The sequence below is a fragment of the Jaculus jaculus genome, chromosome 4, assembly GCF_020740685.1.
Source record: "Jaculus jaculus isolate mJacJac1 chromosome 4, mJacJac1.mat.Y.cur, whole genome shotgun sequence".
NCBI lineage: Eukaryota > Metazoa > Chordata > Mammalia > Rodentia > Dipodidae > Jaculus > Jaculus jaculus.
In genome coordinates, this window is record NC_059105.1 from 105,408,305 (window position 1) to 105,428,375 (window position 20,071).

Sequence of the window (20,071 nt, forward strand, 5' to 3'; positions counted from 1 at the left end):
CTTGCAGGGTTGACTGCTGGTTAAGACCACTGATAATTTTTCTCCTCCAAAAGGCTACATGCTACATAGCTCTTTCCAGCATCATGACATCTAGCCAACAGATCCAGTTTGATTTATCACTCACCTTCAGCCCAAGCATGTAGAGTCTTCAGCAATTGGGTTTTACCATCTAGTTCTGATAGGCAATCGAGACCCTTGGCAATAGCCTGTATAGTTATGGGGGCATCAGTGGCCTCCCTAATCTACAGCTATCATTCTTAACGCAAAAAAATTTATTGGAAGAGAAAATGACATCTTCCTATTGCTGAGGGATTTTTGTTTGTTTTTGTGATAGGCAATGAGTATTTCTGGGATATAGTAGAAACTTAAAAATATATATACTAGTGAAAAAAATTTCATTCTCTGACAAAATGCTTATTGGCATTTCCTTAAGTTACATTCATACAGACAAATGCCTTTTCCAGGCTGGCCTGGGAACCTCACTCCTAGGAGGATTGTTTTTATACTGCCTGAATGGCAGCAATTAGTTAACTAATAACCTTTATAAACTAACTTTCCTTCCTCAGGTATGTTTTGTTAAGATAGGAAAATCTAAAAGTTTGACAGGGAAAAAAAGAAAGCAAAGAGCAGCCCCTCTGGCTTATTATAATTCTACTTACATTTATTGTCATAAAAACACACATATTTGCAAATATATTAATTGGTATGTGGTGGGAAAAGTCAATTGCCAAACTGACTTCTCTCTTACATCACTCTCATCTTGATTTATACTGTGAAGTAAGCCCTCCTTAGGCCATCCTCCAGAATACATTCTTACTGTGAAAAAAATTTCAATAATGGTTAGAATGCTGAATATACTACAAACCACATGATAACACCAGAGGATCAAGAAAAACAAATGTTGGGCTGGAGACATGGCTTAGCAGTTAAGGTACTTGCCTACAAAGCCAAAGGACTCAGGTTCAATTTCCCAGGATCCATGTAAGCCAGATGCCCAAGGTGGACCCTCCCTCTCATTTTGCAATGCAGAGATGGGAGTTGACAAGGTCCACACAGGGTGAAGGTGTAAGACCAGAGAAATTGTAGTTGCAGGCAGTTGGAAAGACTGTAATTGTAAGTGCTTACGTCTGATTGGCAGAGTCACAAGGTACTGTTCTGAACCACATGAATGGTGAGTCTGAATGGGAATCTCATTTAGACTGTGGCCCTCATGTTCCACATAAATGCTGTCTACTGACCTCTCAGGTACCAAATACTGGCATGTATATGGTACTTCAACCTTTGGCAATAAACTTGAAAGTGAAGGAAAACTCAGCTGACCTACCTCATAGAAGAGTCCTTCCGGGAACTGCTGGAAGCACTGAGCACACACAAAGCATTGTTCATGGTACAGCTCGCCATTACTGTTCACAATCTTCTCAGCAGGCGCAAAACCACCCCTGCAGCGCTCACATGTAGCACTGGCCAGAGCATTGGCCATGTTGCTGCAACACATAAAGGACAGCAAATCACATGTTATCAACCTTTCCTTAGGCTTGAGACAAGACAATATACCAAACTGAGGATCAAATTCTATCTGATCACAAAACCAGTATTTATCCATTAAACCTGGCTTCTTGTTTATGCCTTAAGAACTCTGGTGTGGTTTTGTTTTTTCGAGGTAGAGCTCCCTCGGCTTCCTGAGTGTTAGTATGAAAGAACAGAATATAAACTATACATCAATTTAACACCATGTCATAGCCTGAACATGAGACTATTTGATTAGATCCCACTGAAAACAGCTGCTTAAATAACTCTTAAAGCTAGACAACTCACTGTTACAGTCTTACTGTTACTGTCTCTTTACCCTAGCATCTTAGGTTCTGAAAGGGTATGCTTTGCTTCTTTTAGTCCTTACTATTTTTGGTATTTTCTTGTGAATACACTGAGTGTACACTTACGAGATGTTAGGCACTAGGAGCAGAGATCAAAGTCAAAGATTGTCCTTAGCAGTCACAGAGGCCTACCTCTGTAGTTCTAGTCTCTCAGGATGCTGAGACTGAAGGGCTGCTTGAACCCACAAGTTCAAGGACAGCCTGAGCAACACAGCCATACTGAGATATTACCTGTGGTGGTATGACTTAGGTGTCCCCCATGAACTTATATGTTCTGAATGCTTAGGTCCCCAGCTGGTGGCAATTTGGGAACTGAAGCCTCCTGAAGACAGTGTATTGCTGGGGGTGGGCTTATTGGTGATATAGCCAGCTTCCCTCTGCTACTGATTAACACACTCTCCTGCTGCTACTGTCCACCTGATGTTGGCCAGGAAGTGATGTACCCACTCTGTTCATGACATCATTTCCCCCTGCCATCATGGAGCTTCCCCTCAAGTCTGCAAGCCAAAAAAATAAGCCATTTCCTCCCACAAGCTGCTCTTGGTCTGGTGTGGTTTTGTTTTGTTTTTTGTTTTTTCGAGGTAGAGCTCCCTCGGCTTCCTGAGTGTTAGTATGAAAGAACAGAATATAAACTATACATCAATTTAACACCATGTCATAGTCTGAACATGAGACTATTTGATTAGATCCCACTGAAAACAGCTGCTTAAATAACTCTTAAAGCTAGACAAGCTGGTCATAGTGGCACACGCCTTTAATCCTAGTACTGGAGGCCAGGTAGGAAGATTGCTATGAGTTCGAGGCCAGCCTGAGGCTACATAGTGACTTCCAACTCAGCCTGAGCTAGAAGGAGACCCTACCTTGAAAAACAAAACAAAACAAAACAAAACAAAGAAAAAACTACATAAGATTGGGCTGAGGAGAATGCTCAGCAGTTAAAGGCACTTACTTACAAGACCTGCTGCCCAAGTTCAATTCCCTAGCACCTATGTAAAGCTGAATATGAAAGGGGGTGCACACCTCTGTGATCACAGTGCACTTATAACAAAAGGAGGCAGAGCCCTGAGAATTTGAAGCTTGAGGGCTAGACCTATTTGTAGCAGCAAGAGATACCCTATTTCACAGACATCTGGAGGTTTTCCTCTGACTTCAACACCTGCACTCATAAGTGCACACACACTCGCGCATAAACACACGCACATACACAAAGATATAGTCTGAAATAATTTTTTAAAACAAGACATCTCAGTCCTGTTAATGAGTGGGTAAGAAAAACAACGAACACTAACAGTATAAAATGTATCTTAAGATCACAGAATTTTATATAATAAAGGTTGAAATATAGACAATTAGCTTAACATCACAGAGCTAATTAGTTAACGGAAGGCATGGAAATAGAATGCAAGTTCACTGCTTACAGACTCAATCACAATCAGATCACCACAGATCACAACCTTAATTCCAAACACTTGAGAGGATATCACAGAGGCAACACGTGTTTTATAGGCCAGGAAAGTGAAACCAGGAAGCATTCCCACTACACCTGAGAACATGGGTTACATTCTGTTCTATAAGCACAGTGCTTTGGAAGAAAAGCAATGTGGATGACAGGCACATGATTAGATGAGGATTCCACACAAACACTTGTATTGATTCTGAAATGACAGAAATGGAGATGATCACCTATGCTGAGCAGTCACTGGACAAGCAGTCCTTCATAGTTTCACACTATTTTTTTTTTTTTGGTTGGTTGTTCCCTGGTACAATGTCTGACCTCCCAGATATTTCATCAATCCACCTTGTAAAGTTACCACTAACAACCCTGTGAGTCAGATTGTGAGATTTTCTGCTTACTTAGTGAAAGTGTTTATTATGATTTATACTTAGTCAAAGTGTTTATACTCTACCCCATTCCAGTGGAAGACAACTGGTTCTATACTTTGCTGTTTTCCCTTAAATGTTTCAGGGTGATCCTACCTTGCCATAAGTATCTTTATGCGGAATTCCCAGGCTCATCATCTTACATCAATCAAAACTCAACTTTATTTAGAATGTCTGAATATAGAATTAAAATCTCACTAAAGAAAGTAAGAAGAGGGGTTCTGGAGAGATGGGGCCAGTAGCAAAAGACACTTGCAAAGCCTGACAGCCCAGGGGTCAATTCTCCAGTCACCCATGTAAAGTCAATGCAGAAAGTGGCACAAGCACCTGGGGTTCTGTCTGCAATGGCAAGAGATCCTGGCATGCATGAATCCCCTTATGTACATATACATACAGGCAAAAATAATGATTTTGAGGGCTGGAGGGACGGCTTAGCAGTTAGACGTTTGAGTTCAAAGCCAAAGGACTGGTTCGATTTCCCAGGACCCATGTTAGCCAGATGCACAAGGGGGTACATGTGTCTGGAGTTTGTTTACAGTGGCTGGAGGCCCTGGAACATCCATTCTCTCTCTCTCTCTCCCCCTTTCTCTGTCAAATAAGTAAATTAATTAAATTAAATATTAGAAAAACCTGAGAAAAATAATAATTTTGAAATAAAAAGGAAGAGGGTTGGAGACATGGCTCAGCACTTAAGGCACTTGCCTGAAGAACCCAATGATCCAGGTTCAATTCCCTAGTACCCACATAAAGCCAAGATGCACAAAGTGACACATGTATCTGGAGTCCATTTGCAGTGGCTAAAAGCCCTGGCATGCCATTCTCTCTGTCTCACTTCATAAATAAAGAGAACAGGGTGTGTTGGCTTATACCTTTAATTGTGGCTTTCAGTAGGCTGAGGTAAGATGATCTCTGTGTTTGAGGCCAGCCTGAGCTAAAGTTTAACTCTGCCTGAAAAGAAAAGAAAAGAAAAGAAAAGAAAAGAAAAGAAAAGAAAAGAAAAGAAAAGAAAAGAAGAAAAGAAAAGAAAGAAGGAAGAGGAAGAAAGGGAGGAAGGGAGGGAGGGAGGAAAGAAGGGAAGAAGGGAAGAAGGGAGGAAGGGAGGAAGGGAGGAAGGAAAGAAGCCAGACAGCCTCACTGCTGGGCAACCCTGGCCTCAACTCTATATAAACAGATTCATTTCAGAATGAATGGGGGGGGGGGGCAGTGGTCAACATTATCTACCAAGTTCCCTTCTATCCTGATGCAGCAGGGCAGTCTTAATAAAGCCCGGGAGAAGTTGGTGCTGTTCTTTTCTCCATGTGTCACTGGAAAAGAAGGATGTTAAGCTGCAAAAGTACGCCAATAACTCTCAGAAACAGGAAACAAGAGGCCAGTAAATTATGCAGCATTAGTGTTAACTTTAAACTCTCAAAGGATACCCTAAGCCCCATTCATCTTAATGGAATTCCAAAAAAGCTGGAAAAGAACATTCCAGAATGTCCGGTTTAAGCATCACTTAAGTCAGTGGTTCTCCAAGTACAGGGATTACCATGACCCTATGAAAGGTCTGAAATGCTCTTTTTCCCAGTTCCATCTCTGTGGGGGCTGTAGTTTCTTTCCTATATCTAATAGCACAATTGATAGAATGCAGACACAAATCATGGGCAGTACAAAGACAGACAATGTAATAAGATCTGCAAAAATTTAAGACAATGCTATTCTCCCTCTATGTTATTAACATGAAATCAGTTGTTACTTTTAAGTAAATTGATAAGTATTTATATTTTTCTCATTTTAAATTTCTCATATAGTAAATATTGATAAAGTTCTCTGGTGTGTGTGTGTGTGTGTGTGTGTGTGTGTGTGTGTGTGTGTGTGTGTGTTGGGGGAGGGCTCTGAGAACATAAAGAGATCCTCAGGTCAAAATGCTATTACCACTGACCTGTTCATATTCATCTCATTATAGATATACAGAATTAGTAAAAACAGGCAGACATATAAGACCAGAGTCCCCTTCTCCCTCCCCACTGGAAAAAAGAAACAGCAAATTAACTTGCTTCCCTCTTGTCTTCTGTGTGTTGGGGGACATTATTTTGTTGTTTGGGTCTCCCCTCCAGGTAGGGTCTCCCTCTAGCCCAGGCTGACCTGGAATTCACTATGCACTATATAGTCTCAGGGTGGCCTCAAACTTATGGTAATCCTTTGACCTCTGCCTCCTGAATGCTAGGATTAAAGGTATGTACCACCACTTCTGGTTACTTCTTTTGTGTTTGAGACAGGGTCTCATGTAGCCCAGAGTGACCTCAGGTTGCTATGTAGCTGAAAGTGGCCTTGATCTACTAATCCTCCACCTCCCAAGTGTTAGAATTACAGGCATGTTCCATCACACCCAGCAACTCTGCTGTCTTGACTTTTTGGCACTCTGAACGTTTTTTTGTTTTTTGTTTTTTTAAGGTAGGGTTTTACTGTAGCCCAGGCTGACCTGGAATCTGAAATTCACTCTGTAATCTCAGGGTGACCTTGAACTCACAGCGATCCTCCTACCTCTGCCTCCTAAGTACTGGAATTAAAGGCATGCACCACCACGCCTGGCTCACTCTGAACTTTTTTCACAGCTGACTTTAAACTTAATACTACATATGATAGAAGTTGCTTTTTAAAAGACACAAACATGTTGATACTGATCTGCTTTAGCATGTCAGCTTCATACACAAGACTGCAATCAAGCTTTCCAGTTTCCAAGTTCCCCAGTTATCACCATGTGTGCTCTTAAAATGCAGCAATGTGTAAAATCCAAATAGCAAATACCTTGAGTTCACTAGACAGTTCAAATACTGGTTACAGAATAATTCTTCAACAAAAAGGTTATCATTCAATTCAATTATTTTCATTTCCGCCAACCTGCCCCTTATATTTGAATTTTTTTTTTTTGGTTTTTCGAGGTAGGGTTTCACTCTAGCTCAGGCTGACCTGGAATTTACTATGTAATTTCAGGGTGGCCTCAAACTCACAGCGATTCTCCTACTTCTGCCTCCTGAGTGCTGGGATTAAAGACGTGCGCCACCATGCCCGGCTTCTTTGAAATGTTTTAATGCATCTTTTCCTGTTATAAATCCTGACAACAAAAACTGTCAACGTCACTCACTAATCAAAATGTGCCATTATTAAGAACCTAACTTAAGACAAGGGCTTGCTATTCTTCCTAGGAAGGTGGCATTCTCCTTCACATCTGTGTGTCATCTAATGTAGGTTTTACAAGACAAGGGAACCAGTGGGTCTTGCTATACCATGCTGCAAGGTGAAGCATCCTCAGAGCCTCAGGCGCATCCTAGACAAGCCCTGCTAAACAAACCATGCAATGGCTATGAATGTAGAGCTGAAGAATTCCAGATCTGAGAGAGGGCATTTCAGGAAGGGGAGACTCACAATTTTGCGTAAAAGTCACAAAACTCCTTGTAGACTTTTATATCACTGTGTCTGCGCTGCAATTTGGAAACAGCCCTCTCGTCTTCATTCCCATTAGCCTCGTGGACATTATTAAGGATTGTCCGAGGGATTTCTTCATTCTCTGGAATAGTGTAGGGAAGCACTCGGCCTGAGAAGGCCATCCTGCGTGCTTCAGAGCTCAGAGCCTGGCCACAACTAAGAGCAGGATGTAGAGAGGAGAAACAATATCCAGGCCTCCTGCTTCCTTGCCAGGGTCACTCCCACTGTTCCCACGTGCGTCAGCTGGCTGCCAGGGTCGCTACTCACTCTTCATGTTAAGAGTTCAGCAGCACTGTAGTCTGGATCTATCAAGGCTTTCTAGAACTTCTCAAAATATTCCACAAGGCTATGGCAGTCTATTTCTGAGCAGCTTTCAACTTTGATGTGCATAGAATCTTTAGGAAAGCTTGCAGGGCATCCTCTGACAAGCTCTAGGGAGGATCTCTGAGCTCCTGCCACTTTATGCTCTATGTCGCCTTCTATTATTTTTACCCTTGGCACAAGAACAGTCTTAAGGGCTTCAATGAATGGATGCAAGTGCAAATAGGAAAGAGTTTAATTATAACTCTTCTACTTAATCCCAATTAATCCTATAACAGGTGAATTCTGTTGCTTCATCTTTATCATGACCAAGAAAGCCACCACAAGCTTTGATGTTCTTGCTACATTCAGTCCATACCACTCTTTACAACTGTGTTAGCAATAATGGATGACATAGCACCAGAGGCCACAAAAGGACTGAGTTTTTCTTTGGTTCCAGTCTTTTGAGCCCAGTAAGCCATCCCATCCAGAGTAAGAGACTAAAAGGAACTTGTGAAAAAAGTCAGCAGAGCAGGCACAGGCACTGCAGTTAACACTGTAATCACGAAGCCAGCAGAAAATAAGCAACATGTAGTTGAAAGCGAGTAATAACAATACTGGTGATACAGAAGAGTTTGCAAGTGTCTCCTAGCATACCACCTAATCCTCACCACATTCCTATATAATACGTATTATTCAGGATGAGAAGACTGAGACACAAATGGGCTGAACAACAAGTAGGTGATAGGGGAAATATTTAAACCTAGGAGCTATGCTGTAATGTATGTGTATGCTGTAATGTATGTAATGTATGTGAGAAAAGGGCTGAACAGAATCACTGGGAAACAAAACAGTTCTTCACCCACTTTGCCTCAGGGAAGCCAAAGGTTTGACACCTGAGCATAAATCTTCTGCATCAGGATTACAGACATGCACCCCATGCTGGCAATTTTTTGACAATTAAACATGCACTTGGAATACTGCATAGCTCTATTCTTGGGCATTTATCCCAGAGAATTAAAAACTTGTGTTCAAGCTGGGCATGGTGGCACATGCCTTTAATCTCAGCACTTGGGTAAGGAGACCCTATCACCAAAAAGAAAAAAAAAAAAAAAAGTGTGTTCATGTAGAAGCTTTTTATTTCTAATAGCTCAAAAGCGAAGGACTTAAATACCCCCTTCAGTGGGGTTTGGACCACATATCAATGCCACCAAATACTACTTGGAAATAAAAGGAGCAAAGTTGATAGATATGTATAGTAACCTGGGTTTGCTTTATGCTGAGAGAATGTAATATTCTTGTTAAATGGCAGAATTATACAGATGAAAGACATGTTTATGGTTGCCAGAGGTTAGGGACAGCAGAGTGTTGGGGGGGGGTGGTAGTTATGATAGCACGGATAATAATAATGGGAGTTTTGAAAATACTTATTTGTAAATGTTTATTTATTTGCAAGCAAAGAGAGAGAAGAGAGACAGAGAGCTATGGGCATATCAGGGCCTCTAGGCACTCACTATAAACGAACTCCAGACACATATGCCACTATCTGCATCTGGGTTTACACAGGTACTGGGGAATTGAACCTGGGTCATTAAGCTTTACAGGCAACAGCCTTAACCACTTAATCTCTCACTATTGCCTGGACTGACTCACTCTGTAGTCCTAGGCTGGCCCCGAAATCACAGTGATCTTCCTACCTCTGCCTGGGATTAAAGGTGTGCACCACCATACCTAGCAGTAATGGGATTTTTGTAGGGATGGAGGGCTGTGCCTTGATTGTGTGGTGGTCATAGAATCTAGACATGTGAGGAAAGTAAGATTTGTGAGCGTGCTTTATATTTATGTCAGGCTCTTAGTTTACTATAATTTGCTTACTTCAGAGAAAACCTGAAGGAACATCCTGTATTCAGTCAGCCTGCCACTATTTGTCAGACTCTGTCCTTCCTGTTTCACATTGTCTTTAAAAAGAAATCTAGCCACCCTGAGATGACAGAGTTAATTCCAGGTCAGCCTGGACCAGAGTGAGACCCTACCTCGAAAAACAAACAAACAACAACAACAAAAAAGAAATCTAGAGGGCCTGGAGAGGTGGCTTAGCAGTTAAGACTGTGCTTGCCTACAAAGCCCAAGGACTCAGGTTTGACTCCCCAGGACCCATGTAAGCCAAATGCATAAGGCAGCACATGGGTCTAGAGTTCGTTTGCAGGGGCTGGAGGCCTTGGCACACCCATTTTCTCTCTCTCATTCTCTCTGTGCCTTTCTCTCCCTCTCTCTCTCAAATAAATAAAAATATTTGGGGGGTGGGGGAATGGCTCAGCGGTTAAGGCATTATCTTGCAAAGCTAAAGGACCCAGGTTCAATTCCCCAGGACCCATGTAAGCCAGTTACACAAGGTGATACATGCATCTGGAGTTCTTTGCAGGGGCCGGAGGCCCTGAAACACCCATTCTCTCTCTCTCCTTCTATCTCTAATAAATGAATAAAGATAAATAAACAAATTAAAAAATAAAAAAAATTTTTAATTCATGTTTCAAAACCAGGTAATGACATTACAAAAAAAAATCACAAAATTCATAACATTTTAAGTATGTTTCTATCCATGGACATCCCTCAGTGCTGGAGGCCAGCTTCAGCTACACAATGAAACCCTGTCTAAAAAACACCCCAAAAGGTTGGGTGTGGTTGTGCATACCTTTTATCCCAGTACTCAGAGGTAGAAGGATCGCTGTGAGTTTGAGGCCAGCCTGGAACTACAGAGAGAGTTCAAACCCAGTGCTTTGTGTATGATAGGTAAGCACTCTATGAGCTACATTCCCAGCCTAGCATTTTTGTTGCTGCTGTTTTCAAGGTAGTGTCTTACTCTAGCCTTTATGACCTTAAATTCATGGTGATTCTTCTACCTCAGCTTCCCAAGTGCTGGAACTAAAGGTGTGTACCACCATGCCTAGCTCCCAGCATTTAGTTTGTTAAAAATACTTATTTATTTGAGAGAGACAGACAGAGTGCTGGGACTAAAGGGAAGCACCACCATGTCTAGCTTGTTTTGTCACAGGGTCTTCTTTTGTAGTCCAGGTCTGCTTTAAGTATGTGCTTCTCTTGACTCAGCTTTAGTCATGATGGGATTACAGGCATGTGCTTCTACACCCAGCTTGAATTTATTTTATTTGTCTTTCGAGGTGGGTGTCACTCTAGCCCAGGCTGACCTGGAATTCACTATGTAGTCTCAGGGTGGCCTCGAACTCACGGCGATCCTCCTACCTCTGCCTCCCAAGTACTGGGATTAAAGGTGTGTACCACCACCACGCTCAGCTTTTATTTTATTTTTTAAAAAATATTTTTATTTATATTTTAAAATATTTTTATTTATATATTGCAAGGGAGAGAGACAGGGTGCACCAAGGCTTCTTGCCACTGCAAACAAACTCCAGATGCATGCGTCACTTTGTGTATCTGGCTTTACATGGGTAGTGGAGAATCAAGCCTGGGCCACAAGGCTTTGCAAACAAGCACCTTTAACTGCTGAGCCCATCTCTCCAGCCCATTTTTTGTTGCCTTTTTATGAGATAGGGTCTCACTGTAGCCCAGGCTGACTTAGAACTTGGCTATAGTCCCACACTGGCCTCAAACTCACAATGATCCTCCTATCTTTGCCTCTCAATGTTGTGATCAAAAGCATGTACCACCACAACCAGCTCCTATTTCATTTTTAAAAAATTATTTGTCGCCAGGTATGGTAGTACATGCCTTTATTCCTAGCACTCAGGAAGCAGAGGTAGGAGGATCACTGTTATTTCGAGGCCACCCTGAGACTACATGACTACATAGTGAATTCCAGGTCAGCCTGGGCATCTGGCTTACAGGGGTACTGGGGAATCAAACCTGGGTCCTTTGACTTTGCAGGCAAGTGTCTTAACTGCTAAGCCATTTCTCCAGTCCCTATTTCATTTTTTAATTAACACAGTAATTGTACACATATATGTGGTGCGATATGACATTTCAACACATGCACATAATTTGTAATGAACCGACACACTAATATTTGCATACTTATCACCTCAGTCATAAGTCATTTTTTTGTGTTGGGAGCATTCAAAATCTCTTCTACTAGCTATCTTAAAATAGTCAATTAATTGTTGCTAACCAAAGTTATCCTACTGTGCATGCATAACATTAGAAGTTATTCCTCCTGTCCAGCTGTAGCCCAGCACCCACTGACCATCCTTCCCATTGTTCCAACCCCTTCTCATTCTCTGGTAAACACTATTATACTTCCTAATTCTTTTAAGTCAATATTTTAGCTTCCAAATATAAGTGAAAATATGTAGGTTTTGTCTTTATAGCACTTAAATGATAATTATTCAGTTCTATTCATGTTGAACTGACCAAGATTTTCTTCCCTTTTTGTGGCTGAACAGTATTCTAAACTGTCAGTCTGTCTGCCACTTCTTTGAGCTATCAAAGACCAGAGCTAAAAGTATATTGTGTTATTTTTAGAGGAGGTCAAGAGAATAATTTAAGGCCAAATAAACACTATGGCTCAAGTTTTTATCCTCGTAGCTTGTTTCTTCTAAAGCATTTTTGGCACTTAATTTGTTACTCCCAGAGTTACATACAATCCTTTTGGACCAAGATTGTAACCTTTAGAAAACTAACCCAAACACCCTTAAGCAAAGCTGCCGCCACCACCACAGCAGCATTAAGTCTTCAGCACAGTGGGAACATGGTTCTCACAATTACTAACAATGTTTTCCTTTTCTAACAAAGCATCTATTAGAGGCTTCTGTTGAAGCCCTCCAAAGCAGAGTTTTAAAAAACAACAACAACAACAAAACAAAAACAAAGGTTGTCTGAGTTCCTGTTTTCATCATGGGAACTCCCAAGCGGATTCAATAATCTAATTAGCCTGCCTCATCACTACGGCTGATAGGAATCTTTGGAATATCCTCTAGGACAGTCCTCAACCCCAAATATTTTCTTAAACCACTAAGTGTACCCAAGGGCATGTGCAGGGGGAGGTCAGAGAACATTGGACACTGGTTCTTGCCTTCCACCTTGTTTGAGGCAGTGTCTTGCTGTGTTTGCCAGGCTACCTGGCCTGCAAGCTTCTGGAAGATTCTCCTATCTTTGCTTTCCATTTCACTGTAGACACACTGGGATTACAGACACCCACTAATAATGTCTGGCTTTTCACTTAGGCTCTGGGGATCCAACTTAGGTACTCCTGCTTGTGTGATTAAAAAAAAAAAATCCACTGAGCCATTTCCCCAGGCCCAGAAGTTTCAATTTTATGAACTCATCATGCTGATCATTTGCTGTGTGCCAAACTCTGTCCCTCAGCCAAAGATAAAGCTTTGGGGCTTGGCTGAGTAAGCTTATTGCCTTGTTGGGACCAAACCACACACAGTACATCTAATACTAAGTTGGTCCACTTAAATATCCCATAAATTTACTTCAGAGCTTCAGATCCCACCAGTCTGCTAACACAATGATTTTAGCCAAACAAACTTCACTCTTGACATAAAAAAGAAAAAAAAAGGTAAGTAACCTACTTGGAGATACCATACCAATCATACTTGCAAGTCTGGACATAATCTTAAGCACAGTTGTCAAAATAAAAGCAGCCTTTTTTTTTTTCCTCTTTTTTTTTTTTTTTTTTTAATTTGAGAGCGACAGACACAGAGAGAAAGACAGATGGAGGGAGAGAGAGAGAATGGGCGCGCCAGGGCTTCCAGCCTCTGCAAACGAACTCCAGACACGTGCGCTCCCTTGTGCATCTGGCTAACGTGGGACCTGGGAACCGAGCCTTGAACCGGGGTCCTTAGGCTTCACAGGCAAGCGCTTAACCGCTAAGCCATCTCTCCAGCCCAAAAGCAGCCTTTTTGTGGAGGCAGTACTGAGGATTGAACTCAGGGCTTCCCACATGCTAGACAATGTTCTTTAAACTCAGCCCTCCAAAGCAGAGTTTTAAAAAACAACAACAACAACAAAACAAAAACAAAAAAAAAAACACTTTTTAAAGACAAGATCTTTCTATATAGTCCAGGCTGGCTTTGAGCTGATGGACCTTCTGCCTCAGCCTTCTTTCTGAGTGATGGGATAGATAGGCAGTAGGAAAGACCATGCGTACTTCAAAAGCAGCCTTTTACTTGTATTTATTTGCAAATTAAAATTCTTTCAAGTAGCCATGACTGACTTATGTCTATAACTACCAAATACCCTATCTGTAAGGTCTTAAAACAAAGCAGGAGGTGTGTGTACGTGTGTGTGTGCACGCACACTTGAACTCACCAGGTGAGTCCCAGGTAAGCACTATACCACTAAGCAATATTCTCAGCACAGCTTTTTTTTTCCCCAGCACAGAATTCTAATCAACTGCCCCTAAATCATTGGACTCTAATATAGTTCTCTCTCCATATTGATGGGCTGTACACACAGGGTAAAAGAAACTCAGATTCATTTGTATTGACCATGTTCAGATTTCTCATACCATTATTTCATAAATAATGCACTATGTCAATTACTCGCACACTATTTACATATTAGCTAGCATAAGAACTCAGAGATGATTTACAATATATAGAAGGCATGTGCAGGTTCTATACAAGTACCAAGCCTTTTATATAAGGAACCTGAGCAAGCATGGATTTTCATTATCCCTGGCTAGCTGAGAAGGTGGTGGTGCAAGGGAGTATCTTGGAATCAGTTCCCACCCCTCCATTGCAAGGGATAACTATAGACAGGGGAGTGCTAGGAAATATTTCACTCCTTCCACAAACAGATTGCACAAGTGATCACTAAACCAAGAACTCAGGAACAACTACTAGACAAAGCTTCTCCAACTACTGTCAAATTTCTATGTCATACTGGGTGCTCAAATTGTTGAGGTGGCATGGTTAGATGATCACACACAAATGAACTATTCTCACTGCAATTCTCTATTGCACTTACATGGAAAGTTTAATCTGATTTCCCCAGAATGACTATAAACAAACATGACTTGCAAGTAAATTAAATGGAGATGGAAAGTTTTGTCCCATTTCCAGCTTTCTTAGGAAAAATGCACTGTTTTCTTTCAACAGACATTGGGGAAATAGACAAAGGTCAAATAGAAAAGGATATGAAGTTATAATTAATGTGCCATTTTGCCTCCCCCACTGTTTTTTTTAATACTTTTTTTTTTTTTTTTTGAGACAGGGTCTTTCTCTAGACCAGGCTGGTCTCAAACTCATGGCAGTCCTCCTACTTCAGCCACCACTCTCAGCCTGGTTCTTAATTCTTTTCTTTTCTTTTTTTTTTTTTTATGGGGGGAGAGCTTTTCAAGGTAGGGTCTCACTCTAGCCCAGACTGACCTGGAACTCACTATATAGTCTCAGGGTGGCCTCAAACTCACAGCGACCCTCCAACCTCTGCCTCCCGAGTGCTGGGATTAAAGGCATGTGCCATCATGCCCAGCATTATTTTTTTTTTTAATTTTTATTGTTGTAAGAAAGAAAGAGACAGACAGAGAATGTGAGAATGAAAACATTAGGGCCTCTTGTTGCTACAAGCAAACTCTAGACACATGGGCCACTGTATGCATCTCGTTCTATGTGGGTACTGCAGAACTGAACCGGGACCAGCAGCTTTGCAAGCAAATACCCTTTACCACTAAACAATCTCCCAGCCCAAATATCACCTCTTAATAATGTTTTACAAATTCAGATAAGATGCATAAATGTTTCTTTAAGAATGAATGCCCTTGCCGGGTGTGGTGGCACACGCCTTTAATCCCAGCACTCGGGAGGCAGAGGTAGGAGGATCACTGTGAGATCGAGGCCACCCTGAGACGCCATCGTGAATTCCAGGTCAGCCTGGGATAGAGTGAGACCCTACTTTGAAAAACAAAAACAGAAAACAAAACAAAAAGAATGAATGCCCTTTATTTTAAACAACAGAATTTTTCAGTTCTTTAACTGCTTGCAATTCTTTATTTTTTTCCTACCACTGCAAGGACAAAAGGTAACTAAACATAAAAATCCATTTCCTCCCAAAGACCAAAGGCAGAATTTATGGTTAGAAACATAACATGAGAGCCGGGCATGGTGGTGCACACCCTCAGCACTCAGGAGGCAGAGGTTGGAGGGTCGCTGTGAGTTCGAGGCCACCCTGAGACTATATAGTGAGTTCCAAGATCAGCCTGGGCTACAGTAAAACCGTACCTTGAAAAACCAAAAAGAAAAAACAAAACATAATGAATAAGAATTACTTAAGGGCTGAAGAGATGGCTTAGTAGTTAAGGTTGTGGGGGAAACCAACAGCTCTCTGATTGGACTTGAGGCCAGCTCCACTGGAGGGAATTCATGCCTGCTGAAAACCTACTCAAAAGCTTATGGCTAGAGAGGTGATCAGCCCTAGGGAGGAAACTACAATTACTGTCTGACTAAATGCATACACTATGCCAATCAAACTGCCCCCTAAACACTTTTGTTTATGCCCATATATTAATGCTAATCTCACTTTTGGTTACAGAAGCTTCTTTTTTCAGATGGCAGTGCCACTAAGGAGACTCAAACTTGCAGGCACGCTCCTTGTCCACTAAGCCATTTTTCCAGCCCTCAAAACTCATCAATGTACTAAGAAGTAGTAATAATGCAGTGTTCAGCACTATGTGGGACATCTCTATCACACCCTTCAAGACTCAAGAACCATTGCAAAAGAGGTGGTAGAAAGAATGCAAGAGTCAAAGGAAGGGAAGAGTGCTTTATAATACTGACTTCCAGACACAAAGTGGCCAGAGTACTCATGACCTCACAGTGGATGATGTTAACTACACAAGACCTGCATAATAGGAGAGAAAAAAAGTGATAACATCAAAATTGAAGAGAGACTAGTTGGAAAGAAGGGATTCAGTTGAAGAGGAATTTGGGAGGGGGAAGGGGAAGACAATGGGAAGGAATTATTTTGTATTTATTTATTTACGTATGAGAGAGTTTGTGTGTGATTGGGCGTGCCAAGGCCTCTAACCACTGCAAACGAACTCCAGACACATATGTCACTACATGCATATGGTTTACATGGGTTCTGGGAAATCAAACCTGGGTCCTTAGGCTTCACAGGCAAGCACCTTAACCACTAAGGCACCACTCCAGCCCATGGGAAGGTATTTTGATCATAGTAAATTATTTATATATATGTAGGTTATCATAAAAAGTTAAAAAAAAAAAAAACTGATCCGGTTGTGGTGGTGCACACTTTTAATCCCAGTACTGGGGAGGCAGAGGTAGGAGGATTGCCATGAGTTTGAGGCCACCCTGAGACTACACAGTAAATTCCAGGTCAGCCTGGACTAGAACAAAACCTTACCTTGAAACCCTCGGCCCCCTTAAAAAAAGTTCAAAAACAACACCTAAAAGATGAAATGACTGGATTAAATTACCAATTTATCACCTTATATCATCAATTCCCCAGCCTAGGATCAGAATATCATGGTTCAAAAATTACAATGAGGTTGTAACTACTGTAAAGCTGTTTGTATCTTATTGTTCTTAACAATTATCTTTTGAAACAAAACTTATCTAAAAACATTATCACTGATGTCATAGTTACAGCATCATAAAACAAACCTTATGATATTTCAAGTATATTCATTTTCTTTTCTTCATAAAGAAAATGAACAGAGTTGGAAATTTCCTGAAAATAAACTAGCAGATACTTTGTCCCAAAATCAACAATCAAATACAGTGATTCTAGTAAATACAGGTGAGCAAAATGCCTCCTCTAGCACACCTTCAATCCCAGCATTCGAGAGGCAGAGGTAGGAGGGTCACTGTGAGTATGAGGCCACCCCAAGAATACATAGTTAATTCCAGGTCAGCCTGGACCAGAGTGAGACCCTACCTCAAAAAAAAAAAAAAAAAAAAAAAAAAAAAAAAAAGGCCTCCTCTGGTACCTGCTAAAGAGAGTGGTACAGACAGGGGCCACCATACCACTCAAACTGTGCTCAGTGCCCACAGGGGTCCTGTAGCACAAGACAGGTCCTGAGTATGCTATACAACAGCAGAAGCAGTCTGCCCAAAACTGGTACTCCAAGTCAGTAATCCAGTTACTCAATCTTAACCCATTTAACAAGTATTAAGAGCCTATTTAGGAGTCCCTTTCTTATGAAGCACCTCTTTCTAGATATTGCTAGAGAAGTTTTTCAACAGGACTAAAGCAACAAAAATGCATCCACCAAAGCCTTGGGTATGTGAAAGAAGCAGCAGTTTGAGAAAAGTGGAGCAGACAGATATCAAACTCATTTTCCTCTTTCTCTGTGATTCTAAATTATATGACACTCTGCTCTCCCACACAAGAACAGAGTGGACCTGCTGCCTGCACCTTGCCGACACTGTTTTCCTACAACGAGACATTTTCATCATACAGGCAATCCACAATAGAAAGGTCAGGAGACTAGATTGGGATAGAAGCAGAATGTGTAGCAAAAGGCACAACAATGAATTGCAGAACACTACGAAATGGCCTGAACAACTGGCATACTGTTTCTGCACAGGCATGCATGCAGGAAGAAGCATATACAAGCTTATTATATACATAATTCATTTGGTAAGTAAGAAGTGCCCATCTTGGTCACCCAATAGTAATATAACTTATTACAGAAAAATGTACAATAGTCAAAGTACAAAATACCATTATTCCCCTTAATGGGAGGCAAGCAATTCAACATTCTGGTCTCTATTCTTTTTCTTTTTATTTTTGGGTTTTTCAAGGTAGGGTTTCACTCTAGTCTAGGTGACCTGGAATTCACTATGTAGTCTCAAGGTGGCCTTGAACTCACAGCGATTTTCCTACTTCCACCACGCTTGCTTCTTAAGACATGACTTTTAAATGGCAACAGGCTTCTTACAAAGTGACAGTGATGGTCAGTATTTTCAGTTTTGTGTGACATACCCGGTTTCAGCCTTACTTTCTGTTTGGCATCTGCAGCACTCACTGTGCATCTGTTCAGTGGGCACAGCTTTAGGAAGACTGACTGTGTGTTCTCATCGCTGAAGAACCTACAAGCCTCCCCACCAAGGATGAACTTCTACAGTCTTTATACCCCACATGGCCTCTCAATACACAATCAAGCTGCAAGTCACTAAGAGACAGAGGACATCTACCAGGGCTAGCACTGACAGGACACTGCTCCTCCCCACACCTACACAGCTCAATGCCCTGCACAAGACTCATTCTCAGATAGCTCACTTACCTAAAATCACTGCACAGAACTCCTCAGGCCCTCACACAAATTTCCCCTCACTGAACTCAGTGTTTGATCAAGATAAACAATTCAATAAAATTGCCCCCCCCAATAAAAACAAAAACACTGGGCATGGTGGCACATGCCTTTTATCTCAGCACTTGGGAAGCAGAGTTAGGAGGATAACTATGAATTTGAGGCCAGCCAGAGACTAAATAGTGAATTCCTGGTCAGCCTAGGCTAGAGTGAGACCCTACCTTGAAAAACCAAACAACAAAAATTACCTTTATTGGTTAAGTGACTTTGCTGTCTTTTTTTATTATTATTTATGGGAGAGGGCAGAGAGAGAATGGGCGTATCAGCACCTCTAGCCACTGCAAATGAACTCCAGATGCACATGCCACTTAGTGCACCTAGCTTTACATGGGTACTGGGGAGTCTAACCTGGGTCCTTCAACTTTCCCAGCAAGTGCCTCAACCACTAAGCTATCTCTACAGTCCTGCTGTCTTTTTTTCCCCAATGTTTTCCCGGTGAAAGGTTCCAGAAGGAATTCCTCATTGCTTGTCACTTCTTTTAATTTTTATTGTGATGCATTAACATATTTTAAATGTGTATTTAGAAAGATACTGTGTCCTAACTAAAATAGCCTCATTTGAGGAAGCTTCAAATATAGAACAGTATTTTTAGCTATGTTGACTTATGAGATACCCAGATCACTAGGGAAACCTTTCACTGCAGCGGGAGCTCTTTATATGGCTGTGTGGTCATCAGCACCAGACTTTCTGGCTCTAAGTTACATTCTTATTTTAGTTCTGACTCAGCAGGGCTATCTCAGTGAACATAACTGTCAGCCACACTGTGATAGAAAGTCAGTGTGCACTTTTATTCTGTGATAAAGCTTAATGGGAGGGCTACTTCACTAATAAGGTAAAGAAACCCAAGAGAACTTCAGTATGGAAGGATAGAAATAAAGCATTTCACTCAAGTGAACACAACTCTTTTATGTTAAAATTTACAACCTCTCATTTTCTTCTTGACAAAAACCACATTTACACATAGACAAAATTGCAATAAATAGCATTTGAACAGATTGGCCAGAATCAAGCACAGAAAAACAAAGTATATGCTTTGCTTAAAGTTTCTTTTCTTTCATGAACCTCTAATTTTATAAAATGTGCAAAAGAAGAAAAAGAACTATTTTAGTTATCATGAATTAAATTTTCAGATGATGTGGAAATGACACAACAAGGTCACAGGAACCTGATGACAACCAGCTGGTGCAGCTGTTCTGCACCAGTGGGGCTGTCGCCTCCCCCTAGAAGTCATTAGATG

At 41.3% G+C, this 20,071-nt stretch overlaps 1 protein-coding gene across 7 annotated transcripts in view; it reads right to left on the reverse strand.

Annotated features, from left to right (window-relative positions):
* The window catches only part of Lims1 (LIM zinc finger domain containing 1), a 133,553-nt gene that overhangs the window by 26,323 nt on the left and 87,159 nt on the right, over positions 1–20,071 (reverse strand). For 3 of the 7 annotated variants that reach the window (XM_004651800.2, XM_045148161.1, XM_045148160.1), the window contains exons 1-2: positions 7,161–7,360; positions 1,325–1,484 (exon numbers count right to left, since the gene is read on the reverse strand). In XM_004651800.2, the coding sequence (XP_004651857.1) occupies positions 1,325–1,484; positions 7,161–7,342 (342 nt within the window). In that variant the 5' untranslated portion in view covers positions 7,343–7,360. Of the gene's footprint in view, positions 1–1,324; positions 1,496–7,160; positions 7,361–20,071 lie in introns of those variants that run through there. The other 4 variants (XM_004651801.2, XM_045148163.1, XM_045148162.1 and 1 more) reach the window with 2 other exon arrangements.